This window comes from Haliotis asinina, chromosome 7 (genome assembly GCF_037392515.1).
Source record: "Haliotis asinina isolate JCU_RB_2024 chromosome 7, JCU_Hal_asi_v2, whole genome shotgun sequence".
Classification (NCBI taxonomy): Eukaryota; Metazoa; Mollusca; class Gastropoda; order Lepetellida; family Haliotidae; genus Haliotis; species Haliotis asinina.
The window spans coordinates 1,857,724-1,882,400 of record NC_090286.1 but is presented as its reverse complement, the minus strand read 5'-3'; the positions used below and the strand labels follow the sequence as shown (position 1 = coordinate 1,882,400).

At 40.5% G+C, this 24,677-nt stretch overlaps 2 protein-coding genes across 4 annotated transcripts in view; both read right to left on the bottom strand.

Moving 5' to 3' along the window:
- The window catches only part of LOC137292167 (receptor-type tyrosine-protein phosphatase epsilon-like), a 53,375-nt gene extending 44,619 nt beyond the window's left edge, over positions 1 to 8,756 (bottom strand). Inside the window, exons 1-5 of one of the 3 annotated variants that reach the window (XM_067823720.1) lie at positions 8,617 to 8,756; positions 6,008 to 6,142; positions 4,332 to 4,529; positions 2,718 to 2,948; positions 2,141 to 2,275 (exon numbers count right to left, since the gene is read on the bottom strand). In XM_067823720.1, coding sequence (XP_067679821.1) covers positions 2,141 to 2,275; positions 2,718 to 2,948; positions 4,332 to 4,529; positions 6,008 to 6,142; positions 8,617 to 8,674 — 757 coding nt within the window. In that variant the 5' untranslated portion in view covers positions 8,675 to 8,756. The remainder of the gene's footprint in view (positions 1 to 2,140; positions 2,276 to 2,717; positions 2,949 to 4,331; positions 4,530 to 6,007; positions 6,143 to 8,616) is intronic. The other 2 variants (XM_067823721.1, XM_067823722.1) reach the window with 2 other exon arrangements.
- An 8,054-nt stretch (positions 8,757 to 16,810) lies between these two features.
- The window catches only part of LOC137291164 (multiple epidermal growth factor-like domains protein 10), a 31,855-nt gene continuing 23,988 nt past the window's right edge, over positions 16,811 to 24,677 (bottom strand). Inside the window, exons 4-12 of the mRNA XM_067822454.1 lie at positions 23,581 to 23,802; positions 21,322 to 21,546; positions 20,594 to 20,728; positions 19,785 to 19,934; positions 19,434 to 19,534; positions 18,942 to 19,091; positions 18,599 to 18,736; positions 18,120 to 18,255; positions 16,811 to 17,948 (exon numbers count right to left, since the gene is read on the bottom strand). Coding sequence (XP_067678555.1) covers positions 19,786 to 19,934; positions 20,594 to 20,728; positions 21,322 to 21,546; positions 23,581 to 23,802 — 731 coding nt within the window. The 3' untranslated portion in view covers positions 16,811 to 17,948; positions 18,120 to 18,255; positions 18,599 to 18,736; ... (1 more) ...; positions 19,434 to 19,534; position 19,785. The remainder of the gene's footprint in view (positions 17,949 to 18,119; positions 18,256 to 18,598; positions 18,737 to 18,941; positions 19,092 to 19,433; positions 19,535 to 19,784; positions 19,935 to 20,593; positions 20,729 to 21,321; positions 21,547 to 23,580; positions 23,803 to 24,677) is intronic.

Genomic DNA, 24,677 nt, shown 5'->3' with positions numbered 1-24,677 from the left:
ACAGTTTTGTAGCACGTAAGACTTCCTATGCAGAAGCAGCCAGAGACAAGAGCAGCATAAACCCCCAAAGTTTTGTGTTTGTATGTTTGCATCCAGTCTTCTACAAGGACAGCATCAGCTGCGAACTGGGAATGCCAGAGAACGCGACGTGCCGTATCTCGCTTGCACTATGTGCGACATGATGGAACAGGACGCATTCGGCTACCATACAAACCAGCTTATCGTGACAACAGGGACAAAACGGACAGGAAAGGTCAAACATCATGGACAAAATGACAAACAATCAAACATCGTTGAATGTGACAAAACTTGAAATGACCATGTGATACCGCGAAATACACGTGCTTCCCTTCCTTATAACTCGTCAACGCAGTCGAGATCAGTGTTTTTCAGTTAATACTTTGTTCAGCATGAAGGACTGAGGCACATACAGAAATTACTATTTACTAGTGTGGTAGTAGCAAAATGCAATTTGACATTGCTTAACATTGCTTAACATCGAGACGCATGATACGAGGGGATGTCAATAAGTTTTGAGCCTTGCTTGCATAGAAAAACACAAAATATTGGTATGAACCATATTTATTTTTCAGCAAAGTCCCTTTGTGAGTCAAGACACTTGTTCCATTTGTTCTGCCAGGCGCTGATGCCATCTCTGTAGAAGGCGCCATTTTGGTCCTCAAACCAAGCCTCAGTAGCAGCAATAAGCTCATTATCATCCTGAAATCTACGACCACGCAAGTGTGTCTTGAGATTTGGGAACAGATGGTAATCACTTGGTGCCAGGTCTGGAGAGCAGGGGGTATGCGACAAGATTTCGTACCCACATTCCTGGACAGCAGCGGCGAGAGGTGTGTACTGGAGCATTGTCTTGATGTAGAAGAATACCACGTCTGATCTTGCCCCGGCGCTTTCCCTTGATTGACTGTCGCACTTGCCTCAACATGTTAGCGTAATATTCCCCATTCATTGTTCTTTCTTTTTGGTAAGTAATCTATGTGGATGACGCCTTTGCTATACCAGAGGACTGCCGCCATTACCTTCTGCACTGATCTGGAGGCTTTGAACTTTTTGGTCCTTGGAGAAGTGACATGTTTCCATTACACGGATTCTTGTTTGCTCTCAGGATCATAGTGGTGGATCCAGGTTTCATCACAGGTTACTAGCCTAAAGTGAAAATCTTCTGGATTCTTGTATCTGGTTAGCATGGAGTTGCTTATGGTGACCCTTGTTTGCTTCATTTCATCTGTACGTATTCCTGGCACCCATCTTGCGCACACCTTAGACATGACGAGATGTTCATGAAGAATTGTCTCGATGGATCCGTGTGAAATGCCTGTGGTCTCCTCTAACTCGTGGAGTGATTCGACGATTTTCCAGCACAAGTCTATGCACTCTGTCAATGTTTTCCTGATTAGTGCTTGTTGTTGGGCGACCTGGACCGGGGCCATCTTCAAGACTCTCTCTACCATGCTTAAATTCATTGACCCATCGTTTGATGGCAACAGATGAAGGGGAAGACTTCCCATAAACAGCTGAAAGCCTTTCTTCAATGTTCTTCGCCGAGTTTCCTTCAAGAACTAAAAACTTAATTACTGCTCTATACTCAATTTTATTCATTTTCACTGCCGTGAGTGGGGTCTCTTTCTGTCAATGTGAGCTGTTCAATAACGTCTGAGAGTAGGATACCAAAACTTATATATCACATCAGCTACACCCCACGGTTCAATGTCGTATAATAGGCTGTGACACCTGGGTATGACAAATGCCCAAGGCTCAAAACTTATTGACATCCCCTCGTAAATAAACAGGAATAGTTGTGTTCCGTAATGTTTGTTAATTATCCGTTAAAAAGTATACAAAACCGCTTTAGTAATGTTATTTCTCGCCACAGTGACAATACTACCGAGCTGCGTATTGTCCGGGGAATGCAGCATGTTAAATGTCATCAATAAAAGCCGAAAAAGCGAAATGTTTCATGAATTTGATATCGGAGTGTATAATGATAGAAATATACCCAACATGTCCATAGTACCTGCCCCCCAACCTACATCATGTTCACATGTTCACACCTTTCACATCTTCATCACCATGACACTCTACTCTACATGTATTCATCTGTTGGTCATTATTCACTCACTGACATCGCAGCTGGTTCCCTTCCAGCCTGCCAGACATCCACCTGGAGGACAAATCCCCGTGATGTAGTTACAGACACCGTGCTTACAGTGGCAGTAGTTCTCACAGTCTGCTCCAAAGGTACCAGGATCACACACTGTCAAGAAAACCTCAAGAAATAAGAAACTGGGTCAAGGTCATCGAGCAACCGGGTAGTGATTTCAGTCTCTACCCCAAGAAAACATTTGCATCGATTTAATCATGAACAAAACAAAGATGTTTTTTAGACATACGTTTTACTCTTTACTCTCTCATCTGTGCGAGATTTACAAATCGTGTTCGCACAATTATTGTATCAATGTTTCCCATTATAGATATAAGTGGCTTAGTCTCTCCTCCGTGAAATTTGCACTTAAAGACGGGTGACAACACTGAACCAATGTCCCTCAAATGCCCTCGTTATATCTGCATAAATATAAGTCCGACAGTTCACCGCTGACTTCAAAGCAGTTGATAGAAAACTACACCCTCTATCCTTGATAGCTAGAAAGATCACATTAAACCTTTAATTTACTTTTTACGTAAACGGTTTTTCTTACCATCCACCTCCACTTCACAAAAGTCCAGTTTAGGTTGTGTATCCCCCTCATTAGCTGTTGTTGTGTACAGAAGAACGTAGCGCCCTCTGCAGTGACAGGGGACAGACAAGATGTCGTTGATGTCAGTGCCATTACCTCTTCCTGTCACATTGTAGCAGAGGTGGCCGCTGGGTGGCGTGGTGTCAGTGGTGTTGGTGAGGTACACCCGGATGCCGTTTCTTCTGGGTGTAACTGCAAATAAGGAATAATGAGTGCATAGTGTTGTTTAATATTGGTCAGTTTGGAGTTAAAGCAACCATATCGACTAAGTGACATACAGATCATGATTAACTATAGCTCATATTCTAGTCTGTGTATAAACAATTTCTGTACAAATACTGTGAATTCACTTGGAAGTCTTTTAGACATAACAGATGCCTTGATCTCAAACTTTTGAAATGTGTATGTTATTGTTTTCATTCTTTCTTTTCAGTGAGTAGATTTCTGGGATACCTGTTGGTTTTCATTTGCAAGTCAACAATGAAACAATAGAAATGAAATTAGGTCGTCCGTTGTAAGCTTAAACAATTCACGTAACGTCACATCGTAAGAATGCTGTCACAAATGATATTTCTGCCGATCGTTTCATTGATTCCAATCACTATCAGTGACTCTACTATACTTGATCTTGGTACTGGCCAGTGTGACATCGTCTTTTGTTGGTTGTCCAGCCATGCTGGAATCACTGATAATACAGTGGAGGATTCTGTGCTGCAACAGACCGTTCTTACCAATAGTATGACACCAGTTCTCATATCGTTCAGTTATTATGAAGCTGTTATAAGAAGTGAATACCCAAGTAGGTATAAAAAACTGCATGCAATCAAACCAACAATCTATTACTCCTGCTTGGGTAAGTCCAGATTTGAAGAATGAGTGCGTAAAGATTGTCAAGTTATATCGACAATAAAAATCTTTCACAATCTTTCACAATGAGAAATGGTCAGATGTGTGGATATCTGTATGTATTACTGATTCCATCATGACGTGAGCAAACACTTAACAGTGATTGGTTACTTACTGACAGTTAGTGCTGCTTAACTACGTTATGCAACTTTCTAATTATACATGTTTTTAAGGCAATGTCTTGTTCTCGGGTGTTAGCCAACGTGGCATTACTGTCCGATCTTATCATTGATTCTAAACACCATGAGTATGCTGGTGCCTGTACCCGAGTTCATGCTTTCACCGTGACGTACATCTAAACAACAATTTATATTGAATGTGCTAAACAATTTACTCGATAACAGAAAACCGTTTCCCATTATGTAGACATTAGGGTGTGATTCTTCAACGGGAAAGGAGGCGTGCAACTACGACCCACAACTTGTGGCTGATGTAAGTAAGATTCTCAAAATCAGTAGCTCTTAATAATGGGTCATACCGCTGTGGTAACTTATGTGTTGGTCGCCATATTATCGACATCGTAACATTTTAGTCAATTCTGTAGAAGATGGTGACGTCACGTATCAACACTGTGTCACTGAGATCCACTCGCCACCAGTTGGGATTGCTGCCCTTTGTCTCTATACAGACAGTGTAACTAATGACAGTCAGTAATGATACTATACTTACAGTCAGTTCTGAAGTAGATGGTGACGTCACGTATCAACACTGTGTCATTGAGATCGACTCGCCACCAGTTGGGATCGCTTGGCTTTGTATCAATGCAGACATCGTACGAGTTTGCAGCAGTGTTTCCGTTTGTAGCTTGGGATGATGAGAAATCCTGATCACCACTGGATGATGTACGTTTCCCCCTCGCCACGTTATCTGTTTCAGTGACATGCGTCTTTCAACATATTTCCCCATGAGTGTCTCATATCCTCAGCTCAACATTTAGACAACTCCTTTACAATATAAGTTATCTTCCACTCACACTTGCTGAGATTACAGGACTGTTTTACAGTACAAATAAGTGCTTGTGCTTTCATGTCATTACATGTCACACATGACCATATTCCAAGTCCTGGAGCTATTGCTTTTCTAGAACAAAGCTTATTTCCATGCATTATGTTTAGCAAACAATGTATTTATCGCCGGTGTGTAAAACTCAACGACAAATTTCATCTTGCCTGTTATTTTTATTAATTATTACTTTTTTTAAAAAATCACCAAAGCATAAGCGGAGATAAGGTAAAATGAAGGCAAATGTTGCTTCAGACACTGATGTCTTTCGGAACGAGAAATAGCTGATCTGTGGATATCTATGTATATCATTGCTTCTACCTTGACCACTTAATTGTGATTGGCTACTTACAATCAATCAGAGGTGCATAACATGTCGCAATGATAAATAGTTTACCTGTGCTCGACATCAAACTGTGCTACCATATCCAGACCAACTAAAACCAATGATAAGCCACAAAACTATAACATGTGGGACCTATTTATACCCCATGACTCAACAACATTGAGTGATTAAAGTACGTAGTTGAACTACACGTATTTGCATAAATAACGGTTTGTTGTTACTGCTCCAAACCTGCTGATACATAATGGATGATCGAAAATCAAGACGGCCTGGAGGGGCCTGGCCCCAATATCTCGAAACAAACTTAAGTCCGAGTTTTGACTTAAGTTAGAGTGTTTCACTCAAATTTGAGAAAACGAAGCAAAATACATTTTCCAGAATGGCCAAAAATCGATATTAAACCCAGACATAGTAGACATTTTGAGTTTGGTGGATAGACAACTGAAGTTGTTTGGGCCGTTTCATTTTAAAAGGCAGTCGAGTTAAAAATTAAGCCATTTGATGTTGTGAAACTCAGTTTGAAATTTGATTTGAGAAAACACGCCTATAATGTCCTTTCATCAGACTACATATCCCAAGTATAAATGGTGGCCATATTTCTGAAAGGAATGTAGACTACCAATAAATCTTTGGCGGAAAGTATGGTTTTGGCATCACGTTACATTTTGGTTGCGAAGATTGCGTGAATTAAAGGGATTTATTTCATAATTCGTTTACAGACTCAGACTCTGCGTTTACAGTCCGATTGACAGAGGGTATATAGGTCTTTGACTTGTTTCTTGTAAAATTCATACCCATTTTCCGAAAAGAAACACGCAGAACCACACAATTCCAAGAGATCAGTAGACTCGAAAACGTAGCAGTGATGACACAAGTGTTTCCTTTAACGAGTGAGATTCTTAATGGATATGACCCCTTAGGACAGAACAGAGCATGTAAGGTGTATCAGTTAAATGAAGAATGTCAGCTGTTGCTGGTTGCTGGTGTAGTTACATACGTTTGTGACATGTCGAACCAGACCAGCCTGGAAAACAGTTTGGCGGACTGCAGCCGGTAGAAGGGTCACACTTGGTGTGGTCACAGTTACATGTGTAGCCACAGTTGTACCCGTATTTACCAGTAAGACAGCTGTCTGTAACAGAAGAATTACATCGGAGATACACAGTGACACTGATAGTCGTATTTACCATCAAGACAGCTGTCTGTAACAGAAGTATTACATGAGAGATAGACAGTGACACTGGTACCCGTATGTACAACTGGGACAGCTGTCTGTAACAGAAGTATTACATCAGAGATCGACAGTGACACTGGTAGCCGTATGTACATCAAGACAGCTGTCTGTAAGAGAAGTGTCACATCGGAGCTAGTCAAGACACTTTACCACACCCTGGAAATGGAGGATGCCCTGTCGTTTCCTGTGTTCAGTGTTGTCACGTGAAAAATTATTCTGTATCAAACGTATAGCATGTCAATATTACCAAAAACATAATGTCGGTATGTAGTAGTCAAATTGTAGTTAGGCATTTATAATAATGTACTGCTTGCAAAATAAACTGTATCAGAATGAGTGCCAAACTAATCAGAAAATTGTGTCCTAGAGAAACTAAAACGCATCCCATCTAACAAAAAACTTCCATAGATTCTGAGATTCTGAGATTGTACAATTTTAAGCAAGCTCTTGTCATGTTTAAAGAGTCAGATGGTAAAAATTCTGATGTCTCCAATATTTTGTTTGAATATGAGACCCATGGAGATTGGGGTTAGAACTGATACAGCAGCTCGCTTCATTTGTAAGAGGCGACGAACAGGTGGTATGGCTTCCTTGCTTGGTTGACACATGTCATGTTGTCCCAGCTGCTTAGATTGATATTACTTGTAACGTTATAGTAAGCACATCGAATGTATAATATAGATCTCAATATCAAACGTACCATGATAACAACCCAATAGTGTCTTGATGTACGCACCCATAAACTCTTGACACTCTTTACATAAACATGCCAAGTCAAGTTTTCACAAATGCCAACTAACTGCTCATGCTATCAAGGGCACGTGTATTCCAAGAATATATCGAATTCATTTTTTCTCTCCAATGTTAAGGTGTCTGTAACGTTTGTTTCATGCTTAGCCCGTTGGTTTCGCACAAAAGGATTGAGTTGAACACGAACATATTATAACTGCATTTGCCTGCACTTTATCTTGCATATAATCACGAGTGCAGGATTATGCCCTCTATCTGACGTAGCTTTCATGCAATATATATTGACAGAATTTTAACACATACGCTATGAGCACAGCCATCCTGGCTTCAGAAACGGTATTGTGTTATCTCTTTGTGCAAACTTTGAGTGTGTTCAAAATAAGTTAGTCTGTAGAAAATACAATCAGTGAAAGTGAATGTCCCTCTCCACGTCAATGTTCTGTCTGCGACAGCCCAAAATGTACCATTTGCGGAGACTTGCATCTGGTGTTGTAAGGATTCTCCACAATTTGTAGAGGTTTTTTTCATGACCAACGTGCATAAACATGACCTAACGCTGCACAAAATGGCAGCTAATATACTATTGAACTTGTGCAAACTACTTTAATGTATATTAAATAATACTAATAATGTATATTTGTACATTCCACGTTTCAGATCATGACAAAAGCAAAACGTTCTTAACTGTTTGCCCAGCAACTTTTGATATTTGTTTAATAACAATCCTTATCCCGGTGGATGCGACTTTAGGAGCTGGTGTTCAGGTGACGTCAAAACATATATGTACTTGTATGGTGCAAGATGTCACTCAATGTACAACAGCCCTTCCTGGAACTGATTAGTAGAGGCAAATGTAACAGTGAATGGTTTCCAAAGCGTAATGATCCAGTTGTCACTTCATAGGAAAATCAACAAACTGAAGCGCCCTGATTTCTCCGTGAACAGGCATATCACACAGAAATTGAAAAGCCTTTTACAAGGCGTAGACGGCTTGTATTTCCAACAGTGCTTCACTTCTAGCATATTGCACGCGCCTTCTGATCTCGTGTTTCACAAAAAACTGCAGAAACTGAATAACATTACCCTGGTAGTCCTAACACAACCAATCTTAAGTTCACGCCAAAACAGTTTTCAACACCCAGGTGACACACCCATCTACCATGGTCGTCTTTGTCGACACATACATTGTCCAGCAAACTATTCGTGTTACATGCATTGTGCAAGGCCATCATGACATAGGGGTCACAGCAGAAAGAGACGATACATAATGACACATTCAAAGGCAGCCGTTGAAAACTTACCGGAAAAAAACCATTAAACCTGTCCTGCAGGTATGAGCTGTATATACACGCCTTCTTGCTGTGTGTGTGTGTGGTTTCTACTGTGTGTGTGTCTGTGTGTGTGTCTGTCTGTCTCTGTGTGTGTGTGATTGTGTGTGTGTGATTGTGTGTGTGTGTGTGTGTGTGTGTGTGTGTGTGTGTGTGTGTGTGTGTGTGTGTGTGTGTGGTTGCCTGTCAGTTATACAAGACCAGACAACATACATGTAGGTCCGGTATTATACTGTAACATACAACTATACATAAAGTATACCTCGACAGATGTTAAAACAGACATAAACTTACACGAACAATGTCCAAGAAAGATCACAAACAAAACAGCAGTTCCAAGGTACATCTCCATTGTGTCCACAATATGGCCACTACAAGGAAGTGAATTGCCATAACACAACAACTTCTAGATAACACCCTACCAGCAAATATCTGTCTCAACAAGGAAGTAGATTAGTTTCACACTATCTAACTTAGGTCAGTCACGGACGAGACGACACACCTGGAATCATCAGTATTTATCACAAGTTGCCTGCGATATACCTGGATAAAATCAACTTGGTAGACTGCATTCTTATGATGGAAATGTACAACTTTGTCGCTGCTAAATCATCTTCTCTTTTTTAAAAGATGCATCATTTTCGGTAACTAGGAATAATATAAAGAAGACATACTTGTACGTGTTTTGATATGTATTTTTATTACCGATATGTTATTATTATTACAGATATACCCGACACGTATCTACAAACTAACATGAGCATTGTACCTGACACTGAGGTCATAGTCCAGATCTTATCACTGAATACAAAACATGTTCAGAATATAAACAGGTAATGTGACTGCTCTGTTTTGAAGTGTTGTGTCAACACACTTGCACTGGAACACCTACATGTCAATATGGTTTGATCGTACATACCTCCAGGTGCACGAACCTTAACTTTTACCGAATGTAGCTGTGTCAGAGCGGCGTAGTATACAATTGTATGCTTGATATGTCAGCGACCAATCTTAGTTTCCGTCCTCCGTTGTGGAGCTGGAAGGTGTATCAAGAATCACAATCACATTGTCACACTGAATCACGTGAAGCGATTTTACTAGTTTCAGTGCGCGACATTATAATTAATAACTAAAGATAAAATACTAAGTTAAAATGTTCGCGTATCTGTATATGTTCTATATGTATTATGGCTGCCATCATTAGGTTTCATAACTATGTTGTTCGTTATATCCTGGTTGACAACAGTACAAGAATCTCTATCGAAACGTCACACGCACCAAATAAAAGATTTTTGCTATCCATATAAAGCTTGTTCAATATTGTACGTCCTAACTTGTAAACTGCCATGTTCGTTTTGTCTCTTTATATGAGAATTATTAATCAGACGAACGTTCTGTTGTTATTTTCAATAACAACTGTATGATACCACTTTACATGAACATTATATACCAAAGGTCAAAGGAGGAGTGAGTGATTGAGTGAGTTAATATTTAACGTCACATCGGCAATATTGCAGCCATATCGTGACGAGAACATTCTTGGAAAAAGGAAATTTATGCATATGGTAAAAACCTGTCAACGAAGGACAGTAAAACAGCTAGACTATCACAATAAGAATTAAAACTAGCATAAAAAGTTAAAACCAATATCACCATTCGGACAGTACAATGTAAAAACAGAAGGTAGGTCACCATACCAGAGGCCATGGGGACTTACAGTGCTTCTGCTACCTGCATGGTCCCTAGCTGGATCTACACCATCCCTTCAGCTGCTGGCGATTCAATCCTAGATTAGCCACAAATTAAAATGGCAGAAATACTACGGCTAAAAAGATGGAAGACTAAATTTGACTTCAAATGTTTTGGGACTTACGTACTCTCTCAGGAGGACAATAATTTTACGGTACTTCAACCCCCCTCGAGGATACAGACACTGACAATATCAGTTACTAATTCATCTTCCAATCATAAAATATTTATTTTATAGTCAATAAATTCAATTCTTTTGAAAATGCAATAATTAAATGAGAACTTATGTCACGAAAAAGGTCCTCCATAGTTCTTGATTTAAAATAATTGTCCCTTGTGATGGAATATTCAACACAGTCAAGCAAGACATGCTTGACCGTTATTATTTCAGCACAAGGGATGCAAAACGGAGGATCCTCACCCTTCAAAAGATATTCATGCGTATACCTGGTGGGACCAATACGACATCGTCATATAATGACCTCGTCAAATCTGGACCGACAACCCAAGTAGGTGTAACCAATATTTTATTTCATGTAATTTATTGATACCTACTTGGGTGTCCCACTTCTTCTGCATCAGATCACGGATGTAAGATCTAATGGTAGCTTTATAATCAGTATAGGGAATATGAAGTGAGGTCACAGATTTGTTTAGCGCTGCCTTAGCAGCAAGGTCTGCCAAAGTGTTACCAGAGATACCAACATGGCTGGGTAACCAACAGAAGACGATGTCGTATTGGCCAGATCAAGAAAGGCATAGTAGCTACCCTGGCCCGAAGAGCAAAAGCGGTCTGCAGCCCAGACAGCCTCCACAGCGAATTAAAACACCCGAAATCAACCTTCCAAGACCTTAACGAGTACCCACCCCATCTAGTCAGCAACACCATCACCAAGACCCTGAAAGAAACTCCCAAGTCAACTAAACCAGAACCTTCCCCCATCAGAATTAACATACCATACCATGGCCAGATAAGTCATCGCATCAGCCGTCTCATCAAGAAAACAACAGGAATAGACGTCACCTTCCGTAGCGACACCAACCTGAAAACGCTACTATCAGCTAATGGACGTGGGCCAACAACACCTAAATGCAACAACCCAGCAGGATGCATCTACCAGATCAAATGCAGTTGTAAAGAGACATATATTGGTGAAACTGGTCGACCACTGGCTATCAGGTTAAAGGACACAAAACATCAGTTCAAAATTTGGATCAGAAGTCTGCTGTATGTGAACACATCATGCACAACCCCAATCACAAGATTGTTTGGGACAACACCAGGACATTAGTTAGGAACGCCAATGTCTTAAAAAAACGGAAGCTCCTAGAAGCCATTGCAATCAAGCGAAACAATCCCTCAATCAACAGAGACGGAGGTGTTGACTTACCCAATGCATGGAACCACCTTATCCTCAGTGACTAATCTTTATCCAAGCATCTTTACCTGTAACTCGTTAACCTAATCAACACAAGCCTGCACACCAATCAGTTCAAGCCTGTACATAATTTGAAGCCTGTACATCAATCAATGGAAGCCTGTACATCAATTAATAGAAACCTGTATATCTTGTTACCCATTGTTATCAGTCTACTGTTATGTGTATATATACTGCAACCCTTTAGTTTTACCCTCACTTCACCTGAAGAAGAGACTAGAATCTGTCTCGAAACGTTGTGACCTTGTATAATAAAGAAGTTGAACCATAAAGCACTTTTAGTGTGATTCCTCCAACTTCTAAATGCCTTTGAAACAACTTGTGTATACAGTTAGTTTTAGACTTTTAGAAAATTTAAAGCCGTTTTCCAAACACCATTTATTCATCTTGTTCAGACACAACTGCATTTGCCGTTCAATAGTATGCATGTTTTTACATCGACATGAAATGTTAAAATCATCCACAAAAAGTGATCCGTCAATTGAATCGTTTAAAACCTTTGATAAATTGTTTATCTTGATGCTAAAAAGTGTAACAGACAAAATACTGCCTTGTGGTACACCTGATCCTGACTGTAATGATCAGACAGGGTAGAACCCACACGAACTTGAAATTGCCTGTCATTTAAAAAGTTGACTATAAATTGAGGCAATCGGCCTTGCAATCCGAAGTCATGTAAATCTTTCAAAATCCCATATTTCCAAATGGTGTCATATGCTTTTTCTAGATCAAAAAAGATAGACACTGCATGTTGTTTATTGATTATGGCATTCTTAACAAAAGATTCTAAACGCACTAAATGATCGACTGTACTTCTGTTTTTCCGGAAACCACACTGTATACCTGTTATTAGGTTATTTGTTTCCAAGTACCAGACAAGTCGATTATTTATCATGCGTTCCATGGTCTTGCAAACACAGCTTGTAAGTGAAATTGGCCTATAATTGGAAGGATCAGTCGGATCACGTCCAGGTTTAGGAAGGGAAACAACGATAGCATCACGCCACGGTGAAGGAAATTGTCAAGATGTCCAAATATTATCCAAAATATGTAACAGCGTCTCTAAGCATGTATCTGGCAAGTGCTTCAGGAGTTGATAATGTATTTTATCAGCTCCTGCAGCAGTATCATGAGCCTGATCAAGAGCAATATGAAGCTCATGTAACGAAAACGTTTCATTATAGTCTTCCCCATTATCTGAATTAAAGTTAATAGTTTTCTTTTCTTGCTGTTTTTGATATGTTTGGAACTTAGGTTCATAATTTGACGAGGAAAAATGTTTTGCCAAAGTTTCACCAAGTTTATTAGCAATATCGGTTTCATTAGTTAATAACTGGTTTCTATCTTTAAGGTGGTGAATACTAGATTTGGAGCCCTTACCTTTGATTTTTTGGATCATATTCCAGACTTTAGATATTGGTGTACGTGAATTAATGTTTGATACATATCGTTGCCAAGAGTGGCGTTTGCTTTGTTTAAAAGTAGGCAGTGCTTTAGCATTTACAATCTTAAATTTATTCAAATTATGCACCATGGGGTGTCGACGGAAATAGTGTTCTGCCTTTTTCCGTTCCTTTCTAGCTTGTTTACATTGATCATTGAACCATGGTTTGCGAATACGTGGAACTGCAGAGGACTTTGGTATACACTCATGAGCAATAACATTCATTTCATAACAAAAACGTTGAATAGCACCAGGAACATTATTAAGAAGTTCAGGTTTAAGCCTGTCAACACACAGAGTTTCATATAAACGCCAGTTAGCCTTTTTGAAGTTCCATCTTGATGATGGAGAAACATCAGATGGATTCACAGGTTTTAGTAATGTTGGGAAATGGTCACTCCCACAGAGGTCATCATGAACTGACCATTCAAATTCATTTAGAAAGCTTGAATCACAAACCAATAAATCAAAAGCTGAATATGTTCCTCTGCCGGGATGTAGATATGTGTTCGACCCATCACTGAAAATACATAAATCATTGAAAACAGAACTCCTCTAGTACTTTACCCTTAGCATTTGTAGTTGTACCACCCCAGAGTGGGTTGTGGCCATTTACGTCTCCCATAATAACACAGGGTTTCGGAAGTTGGTTATACAAATTTTGAAGTTCGGTCTTCTGAAGTGTTGAAGACGGTGAGATATATAAAGAGCATAATGTGAGTGCACCGTGTAAAGTAAGTCTCACGGCAACAGCCTGGAGACCAGTATTAAGAATAATAGGGCTCTGAATAATATTCTGGTATATAAGGATGAAAGCTCCTCCAGTGGCCCTCTCGCCCGGGGGTGAAAAAGAATGGTAAGCATTGAAACGGCGTAGGTCAAAAGTATCCGTCTGCTTTAAATAGGTCTCCTGCAGACAGACTGCTGATGGAATAAAGTCCTGGATCAATAGCTGTAAATCATTGAAATTATTATTTAGCCCTCTGCAGTTCCACTGTATAATATTATAAGAAGCAACTATCTTTTGGGAGGATTTATTAGGGATCTACCCTGCACCTTTTTGGAGGACGACAGGCTATGTGCCCTAGAATGGACGTTTTCAGATACGTCCATGTCCTCCAGAGATCCATATCTGTTGTGTAGCTGTATTTTATTTTCCGACCCTTTCGGGGCTCTTCCACTTGGTTTTTTTAAGGCCTCATGCTTCAGTTTACTTTTGCTTGATACAGCTGACTGAGTATCACATGACGATTTAGATTGTGAACGCGACTGAGAGGATGGCTTAAGATCAGATGAAGACTCTGACTGCTTTTGTGAATGACTAGGAAGTGACTCCGTAGTTTGAGACGATGTGGTAGGATATAACATCTGGGGAGAATCACATTTGACCCAAGTCAAATTTGTTTGACAGCTTGTGGATAAAGTAGATAGTTTATGGCTGGATTCAGTTGATGTTTGGATTACAGAAGCATAACTGTCTGGAAGCTCGGATCTCTTGACAAGTTTTTTGGCATCCGAGAAACTGATGTTTTGTGTAAATTTAATCTTGTTAATTTCCATGTGTTCTTTCCAAGTCGGACATTCTTTTGAAAAAGATGAATGGTTTCCTGAACAGTTGGTGCACTTTTTAAAGGTACTTGTACAATCTTTTGTTGTGTGTGACTTCTCACCACAGTGAGCACACACAACGGACAATGTACAAGTATTTACGCCATGGCCGTACTTCTGGCATTTAAAACATCTGAGTGGATTGGGAATGTACACGTCAACCTTGATGTTGCAGTAACCAGCCTTCAATGATTTTGGAGCTGTCGGAGACGAAAAGGAGAAGAGATACGTATTGGTGCGAACAGTTTCATTGTTTTTACGGGTCGAAAAGTGTTTGACATAGAGCACACCTTGATCTTTCATCTCGTATGCAATGTCAATTTCTGATATTTCAGCAAATAGTCGATCGCGGTCCCTCATGATGCTTTTGCTTGTGTTTAAGCAGAGATGAGCAGAGGCCGTAACTGGAACGCCAACGAATGATTCGGTGCTCATAAGGTTGGCTGATTGCTGTCTTTTAGAGCATTCAACCAGTGGCGCACCTGAACGTAACTTTCGTATGTTTTTTTACTCCTCCAGCAATACCCTGAATACCCTTAGATATTGCAAACGGGTTCAGCTTGAAAGGTGTATTGTCAATAGTTTCAATCACTAGAAAACGTGGCCAGAAATCAATTGATTTGGACGGTCGGATGTCATCATCAGTGGGATCAGTTTCAAGAGGACGTTTGGTTTTCTTAGTTGGGGTTTCATAAGCCATGTTTAATGTTTATATTTTCATCACCCGAGCTCCCCACCCACCACGGAGTATCACAAGGACAATGCTAAAAACAAGTGGGTCTCCAACTTGCAGCACCAAGGATACTCGGATGATATACTCCAGCAGAAGAGTTATAAATAACACATCCACCAGATTGGCCCATGAGCCACCGCCTCCTGGGTATAAGACTCTAGGCAAAGTTCAAAACATCATAATGAAGATCTTTAACATTTTATATAAACAAATGTGCCAAGTCCAAAAGTAACTCTTTTCTCTCTAACTCAAAACTGTGTAATGACAGAAGTCCATACACAGGGGGTCAAAGGAGGAAAGATGGACATATTACATTATATGTTGTTGAAGACATTAGCCCCAATGTAATAAAGTGTGAATAATCCAAGTCATGCACATCTTGATTTGTCCACCCAAAGGTCACTTTGCTTCATACTGCTCTCAAGAGATTTGACACACTGTTGATGACTGGTTGTTTAGGCAAGACTGTGAAGTTGCCATTGGTGCAATGTATCAACCCAAAATGTTCATGGTAGCGCAGTGAAATCGACTCGTTATCTTCATTACTTTGCACTTGCGTTTTTAGACCTCAAGACAATCAATCCTCTTTCGTACGTTTAAGGTTGATTTGTGTCCAAGAAATGGAATCAAACCTGAAATAGCACCCATAATACTTTATATCATCTAAGAAATACTAAGAATTACCATTTGTTAACTGACACAGATAAACATAATGTGGATTCCATTTCATTTCCATTCATTTGAGTGTACATTTATAGTAACATACATAGCTTAAGACGTTCGGGACAACTCCTGGTTTATCACACGTACAATTTGAGACATCCGCGGACACACGTTCTTCTTGCGGATTAGTGCTCAATGATCGGAAAGGGCAAAATCAAAACATGAGAATACGGTCAAGAAGTTTAGATCTGAAATTGTTCCATAAGCATCACTTGCCTGACAGTAAACAAGGTACCAGAGATATCGCCTCGTCGGTTGTTTCTCTGGAAACTTCAGAACACATCAGTATTCGACTCTTTTTCGGCCTTTGCTTTATCAACTGTGTACCGTTTGTATTTGTTTATGACAGGTGTCACCGATTAGTCCTCATTTTGGCAAACACCTTGTGTCATCACTATTTCGTATCGAGTCATAACAACTTGCTCTGCCATCGTATCGCACTCTGACAACTACTGGATTGTCTAGTCCAGACTCGGCTGCTTACTAACAACATCGTACAGCTGTACATGTAATACTGCTGAAAAGAAATACAGGACTCGTGACAAAGTCAGAATTGTACGATGGCCGTTGCTTTCAGCAGAGATTTCTTACGTTCTGTATACAACATTTGTCATGCAGTTATCAAGTAATACTGTCAATGTTTTCTGGTAGATGCTGATGCATCAGTAAATCTGATCACATCTTCCGAGAGGCATGATGCATAAATGTTTCCCTTCTCTATAGGCACTCGCACACGCGAGAGGTATACACTGAAGCCGAACCGTACAATCGACTTCATTTAACTGCAGACGGTTTATTTACTTTTTTCCATCTTTTTTATTTTTGTTAAAATTACATTCATTACTTGAAGAATGTTGGGGAAAGGTGGGTAAGTACTCGATAAGACTATACAGTCCATTATTCAGCCATTATTTTGCGTGATACAAGGAATAAGTGCAGATACATTTGACAAACGAAATACCGAAACACTGGATAATCTGAACAGTCAACACTGAAAAATAAGTTTTATGCTTTTCCAAATTAAGACATTTGGGAATTTCGTCCTCTGTCCAGTACAAACTGTGTAATGATTTCGCTGCAAACAGTGGATTCTCCTGACTGTAGTGTCCCATAATGCTCTGTGTGGACCCTGTCCAGCTAGATACGGACACCACTGTTTTGGTAATCAACTGTAGGCTGTAATGTGTCACAATGGTCTGTGTGGTATGCTTGTCGTAAGAGGCGACTAACAGGATCGGATGGTCAGGCTCGCTGAATGCTGACACATGTCATCGGCTCCCAGTTGCTCAGATCGGTGGTCATGCTGTTGACCACTGGATTGTCTGGTCCAGACTCGATTATTGAAAGACCGCCATTATTTAACTGGAATCTTGCTGAGTGCTTTTGTAAATTCAGACATTGGGGGGAATTGTGTCCTCTGTTCAGTACACTTTGTATAATGCTTAATGTTTCGTCTAAATGAGGTGAATACTTCAAGCTGTAATGTGGCATAATGTTCTGTAAGTGTGGATCCAGTCCAGTTAGATCACTGTTCTGGTAGTCAACTGTAGGTTGCAATGTTCCATAATGCTCTGTGTGGATCGTGTCCAGTTAGATGCGGACATCACTGTTCTGGTAATCAACTGTAGGCTGTAATGTGTCATAATGCTCTGTGTGGATCCTGTCCAGCTAGATGCGGACATCACTGTTCTGGTAATCAACTGTAGGCTGTAATGTGTCATAATGCTCTGTGTGGATCCTGTCCAGCTAGATGCGGACATCACTGTTCTGGTAATCAACTGTAGGCTGTAATGTGTCATAATGCTCTGTGTGGATCGTGTCCAACTTGGTGTAGTCATGTTCAGACAACACATCATTTACTGGGACTTCTACAGGTGGAGGGGGGTTTGTCTCCGGGCTGCGACATTCTTTTGATGACATCTTTGCCATCCTGATTTCAAATTGTTAAAAAAGGAACAGGAAGTCACAAATGATACTCTGATTGAGATATCAAGATTGAACATTATCATTATAATTCATAAATTCTCTACATGTTTGGAAAAATACATTTGCAAGTTTCATTAATGACGTTTTGTACATTACCAAGCGAATGGAAGCATACCTGAAATCTCCTTTCCTCCATAAACATACTGCACCAATCACAATAGCCAACAACACCAGCATTGTAAAGGCTCCAATGAATCCTGCTGCCAAAGGAGATATTCGTCCTGTTGAGGCTTCAGGTACACTGTTGCCCGCTTAGACGAGAAAAGAATCATTGTCAAAATCAACATTCTGAAAAAAACACCACAGTAACGTTACCTACATCATTGAGTGTTGAAGGGTTGGATTCCCATCGTGAATTTTAGCCGATTTATTCTTACTCATATGACAGGATTACATCCAAATTATTTTTTTTCTATGTTGAATCACCTCGTATAATCTTGGGTTTCTTATCATCGTTGTTTTCCTATATTAGCAACATGATACAATGAATAAAGCCAGAGATGAGTGATGGTTATCACACTTTCGCACTGGTAGCCAACAGCTCACTGTACCCAAATACACCTTTATAAAGGTAGAACCACATGATTAGGTTACTTTGTCGACAGGTGTCGCTGACCCAGCCTGGCCTGCAGCCATTAAGGCAGGTTCCAGTGATATGGTGACAAGGTTCATCGTCCACACAATGGCCACACGAGGAGGAACAGTTAACACCAAACGTCCGTGACTGACATTCTGCAAGTAAATGTACATGGACAGGACGCACTTAGGATTTGCTTCAAAATGTTTGATTAGTTTGAGAGACTTGCTAGGTCATTAGCATGCACAATTAAAATACAATGTTAAGCATTTGATTTGTGTTAATCGTCGATATCGACACAAGTGCAAGTGTATATGAAACTCTTACAGTATTAGCACATTGCACGAGAACATGACATACCCAACATACAGTCCACTCCCTCCCATCCTGGCTGACACCCACCATCACATCGACCTGTATCACGGGGACACGTGCCCGACACTCCCTTACACTTCCGGGAACTGCAGTCACCATGACAGCCAGGACCATAATTCACGTTTAGTGTACACTCTGTCAGATAGACATCAGGACACACACTGCAATTCTTGTCGTTACTCACATCATGGAAGCAACATAAAGGCAACGAACTTTAGAGATCTTTTGACAACTTGAAGGTAGACCTGCACATTACGTGTAATTGCACGTGTATGTCACTCACTAGCAACTACCTTGCAGTAATGATTAATGTCAAAATACTGGGTCGACAAATACATGAATTACATTGCCACCATCGAAATATTTTATTCAGTGATCCATGAATAGTTCAGAGATTGGCTCCTGACATTCTCGGTATTATTGACACCAGACTTCCATGTCGCACTCAAAACCATCATACTTGACATTGTAACATACCTGATGTACAGTCCGCTCCCTCCCATCCTGGCTGACACCCACCATCACATCGACCTGTATCCCGGGGACACGTGTGCGAATCTTCCTTACACTTCCTGGCACTGCAGTTACCATGACAACCAGGATCATAATTCACGTTTAGTGAACACTCTGTCAGATAGACATCAGGACACACACTGCAATTCTTGTCATTACTCACATCATGGAAGCAACATAAAGGCAACGAACTTTAGACAGCTGTCGACAACTTGACCAGGGTGAAGGTAGACCTGCACATTACGTGTAATTGCGCGTGTATGTCCAGACATCCATATCGCACTTAAAACCATCATACTTGACATTGTAACATACCTCATGTACAGTCCTCTCCCTCCCATCCTGGCTCACACCCTCCATCACATCGGCCTGTATCTCGGGGACAGGTGCTCGCTGCTTCCTTACACATCCGATCAAAACACGTCCTTCCACAGTCTGGGCCGTACTCAACATTGCCGACACATTCTGCCAAATATCACCAAATACCAACAGTGGTGTCATTACTCCATGACCGGATGATCTAAATAATCCACTTTCTACGAGTCAAAGACATAAAGAATGAATATTGATGACAAAAGACCAAAACGTGTGGTAGTGGCATTACACGTAATTTAACATTGTTTAACAAATACGTTCTTGTCTTTGGAGGGCTTTTACAAGTGGAATGGACGATGTCAGCTTCTTTATTGTGTATAACACGACACTGCGAAGCGCATGCTTGCTCCTAATGAATGATCGTGCACATTTTGCACCATTGTCACATGTTCTGAGTTGCACGTTATTTATATCATGTGTTTTAACTGTCTACACAATAGTATTAATCGTAATTTCATGGCAATGAAACAGATTATAATACCAAACAGAACAAAATGTGTCATTAGTAATTAGAGTTCTGCATAGTAACGTTCTCGACAAAGTCAGACAAAAGTGCTGTCAGACTTATTGTTTCACACCTGACAGTGAACACTATAAAACTAAACACCATCCCTTACAATTGATAATAAAATCATGGCCGAAAAAGGGTATAACGGCATCACATGTCAACACCACCATCAGAATCCTTTGTACCATGACACCATCTAGTCTGCATATATTCCTCTGTTGGTCATTGTTCACTCACTCACCGACAGAGCAGTTGGTTCCCTTGCAGCCTGCCAGACATCCACCTGGAGGACAAACCCCCGTCATGTCGTTACAGACGCCGTGTTTACAGTGGCAGTAGTTCTCACAGTCAGCACCAAAGGTACCAGGATCACACACTGTCAAAGAAGCCCATGACAGGAAGTAACAAAGTAAATGACAATGGTCGGGACAATGGCTTGTGATTTTATTCTATACTGTTTTCGCTGATTTAATCGTGGACAAAACGAATATTGCTCCATTCCTCTTTCCGTGTGACAACCCCAGAAGGTCCTTCTATGCCTTCAGTAGCTCACGCTTGTCGTGAGAGGCGACTAACGTGATCGCGTGGTCAGACTCGCTGACTTGGTAGCCACATGTCATCGGTTTCCATTTGCGCATATCGATGTTCATGCTTTTTATCACCGGATCAATTATTTACAGAACGCCGCCATGTGGATGGAATATTGCTGAGTGCGGTGTACCTCGCTCACTTTCCGTGTGACATGGCCTGTTCGCCCACATACCATATTGATATAATCCATAGTACCAGATGAAACGTATTTATAGTCACTTAACTATCCTTATTTTATCCACTGTAATGTGAGTCCAACGGTTCACAATTAGTATTTTATCAAATAATCTTAAACTCTTCACACTATACAAGAAGACTAGAAATATCATATTAAAGCACATAGCGCTCTTTACATTTTTCATAAGTGGAGTTTATTACCATCCACCTCCACTTCACAAAAGTCCATTTTAGGTTGTGTATTCTCCTCAGTAGCTGTTGTTGTGTACAGGAGAACGTAGCGCCCTCTACCGTGACAGGGGACAGACAAGATGTCGTTGATGTCTGTGCCAGATGTGTTTGCTTTCACAGTGTAGCAGAAGTGACCGCTGGGCGTGATGGTGGTGTTGGTGAGGTACACCTGGATGCCGTTTCTTCTGGGCGTATCTGTCCCAAACATTAGAGGAGTAGACAGGATTACTGTACAACATAACTTGGCCTCAATAAACCATAAATTCCTGAATAATCTTAAACATTTCCTGGGTACCCCAAAACCACAACTATAATCATTTTCCTTTTCATGACTTCATTGGGAGAGAAACATATGCAAGGGACAAGATAGAGAGAGTCTCACCCAAGTGTCTACTGATATCAAATATGTCAACACGAGTTGATAAAGTAACAAATATCCGAGGCTGGCCTAGTATATGTTTACCTTTATCAACGTGTGTTGACAGAAATGGCGAGGGTGAGACTCTATTTATCATCCAAAATCATTCTTCATTTGTTTTACATCTCTGAACACAGCATGGACATTAGATTTGCAGTGCAACGATGTCATAGCATTGTGACTTCATCACGTTCATGGCGTCAGAGCATTGTCAGGGCATTGCACAAAATCTACTGTCAAAGCGATATCTCCTACGAGAACACAGTTTTGGATGATAAATCATTGTCATTTCTGCTTTAATAAAAACACATATCAGCACATGGCTTTATACGTCAGAAGCACACACGGATTGGTGACGACATTGAGTGGGTTGTGCAAAGTTTCTTTGACCGCTACGTGTCGTTTTCTTTAACATTTCTTCATGTTATTACTGTGACTGAAAGTGGCACATTAGCCATTGTGTAGGCTGTGCCTGATTGTGCAGGCGCTGTGTAATCTTAAAAGAGCCGTTAAAACTGAAGAATCATTAAGAATTAATCCCCCCACATACAGCACTGTTGAAACCAGAGAACTAACTCGTCTGGGGACTGCTCACAGTTCTACGTGGATCGGTTTCAGATTTCAGCGGCAATGGATGCATGATTGATCTGTGTCTAAAGTTTAAGAGAAACTAACGTCAGGAAACTAACATAATAGTCTAAGAGTTTCTGCGATTCGGGATTAAAACTTCCATGTTGTGCATTCATTTCATGACATAAATTTCACCTGATCTGGGTCACGTGCCTAAGGGGTAAACCTCTCATGTCCTCCAAAAACAACACTTCAACACAAGAGTATAATTATTTTTTAATATCTCCCGAAACGCTAATCCAGTTGTAGTCATAAGCTGGAAAATATGTGTAGCATACCTAAACATGCTGTAGAAGTATGTTCAAGTTCAGCTTGTGTTTGGGAGTGAGTCTGGTTGTACGATGCTTGTAGCAATATTCCAGCTGTACCACCGCGGGGAACACCAGAAATGGGCTTCACACAATGTGACCATGTGGGGAATCGAACCCCGGCATTCGGCATGATTGGCGAATGCTGTTAGCAATAGGCTACCCTACCGCCCCGCTTCTGCATGATGGTACATTAGAAAATACCGGAAACCCAATAAGGTGAAGGATCGCCCACATTTGGGATGGTCCAGAACATTGAGGCTCACCTGTCAAGAGCACAGTGACTGTTTCACCCGTTAACAGTTCGCCTGAACTCTGGTGCGGGCTTTGGATTGGGAGTGCTGGGTGTAGTTGCAGGCCTGTCACCTAAGGTTTTAACCAAGTTATTCCAATATTAGTTGTCACGACTCTATTACTGTCAAATGTCAACCGGGCTTTTATTACTGTATTTCGATATTTTGGGAGTCAAGTGTAACCCGAATGTTCTAAAGTAGATATAGACGAATCCCTGTATTGAAACGCATAGAGGTGTTTAAACTATTTAATTTTAGATCGAATTCCCCTCGTTTTTTACATTAGCCATTTTAGTTAACCCAGCTGGTAACTGTATAACACGTCTATGATACTTGTTTTCAAATTTTCTCGTGCGTATAGATTTCTGCTACAGGGTTCCACTATAGTTTCAGTTTACAAGTTCATACAACATACAACAAACGTGCCTTGTTACTTGATCATTAGCGAGCGCTTTTAGTAAACTACTACCCCGAATAACTGAGGCTATGATCCATAAAATGTCTCAATATGCCATGTATGTCACAACATTAGCAAAAGTTTCTCAAAATGGAGGACAATCTCATAAACGTTTCAACTTACAGTCAAGTCTGAAGTAGACAGTGACGTCATGTATCATCATAATGTCATCAAGATCCACACGCCACCAGTTGGGATTGCTGGCACGGGTCTCGATACAGTCATAGTACTTTCTTTCACCAAGCTGTCCGTCTGTGGCAAGGCTGGATGGATATCTGGCATCAGTGCTAGGTGCATATACGGCATCCCCGCTGGATGAGACTCCTTTCTTCAGTGCGACGTTTTCTGCAAAATTGTACAAGCAAGCAGTTTGATTACAGAAATATCCCCAACTACATTTCACTTTGGTTATCATGCGCAGCCTGTATGTCCTGTTTACTTTCAACATGTAAGTGGCATGACTATTGAGAAAAGTACTTATTACAGACTAGGACAATTTTGTGTTTGTCACGGTTATACGATGAATAGGTTTTCATTTTGGTTATCATGTGCATGGAAGTTGCGGTGGCTGAGCGGGCTAGGCGGCTGACTTTGTGTGCTGGCGATTAGGTGCCTGATTATGAGGGTGCGGGTTCGAATCCCGACTAGGACTCAACCAAAAAAGTTCTAGAATTTGTACTTTACTAAGAATGTGAAATCCCAAATATGACATATGTTTCGTTTGACCACTTCCTAAATGACATCGTGTAATCATGTGCAGCCAGTATGTCTTGTTTACTTTCAACATGTAAGTGGCATGACTATAGAGAAAAGTACTTATTACAGACTGGGACAAAATAACTTGTTTACATTTTTGTTTCTATCACGGTTATAGGATGAATAGGTTTTCTAGGAGATTAGGCCAGTCACATGACCGGGAAACTGATTTCGTAAGCTCATGGACGACCATTTGACGTTCATACGTTCTCGAGACCGTATTCTTTAACAGTGAGTGAGTTAATATTTATCGGCAATACCTCAACGATGAGTAAAACCTGTCAACGATGGTCAATACAAAATACTAGAGCATCGGGTATAAATATATGGCTAACATGTAAAACTAAACCATTTTAATTGAAAAAGACAATATAATATACAACAAGGCTAAAGGTCGCCAGCAACTGTTGGTAGATCACCATACGAGGAACCATGGGGACTTACATTATTTCTGCTATCTGCAT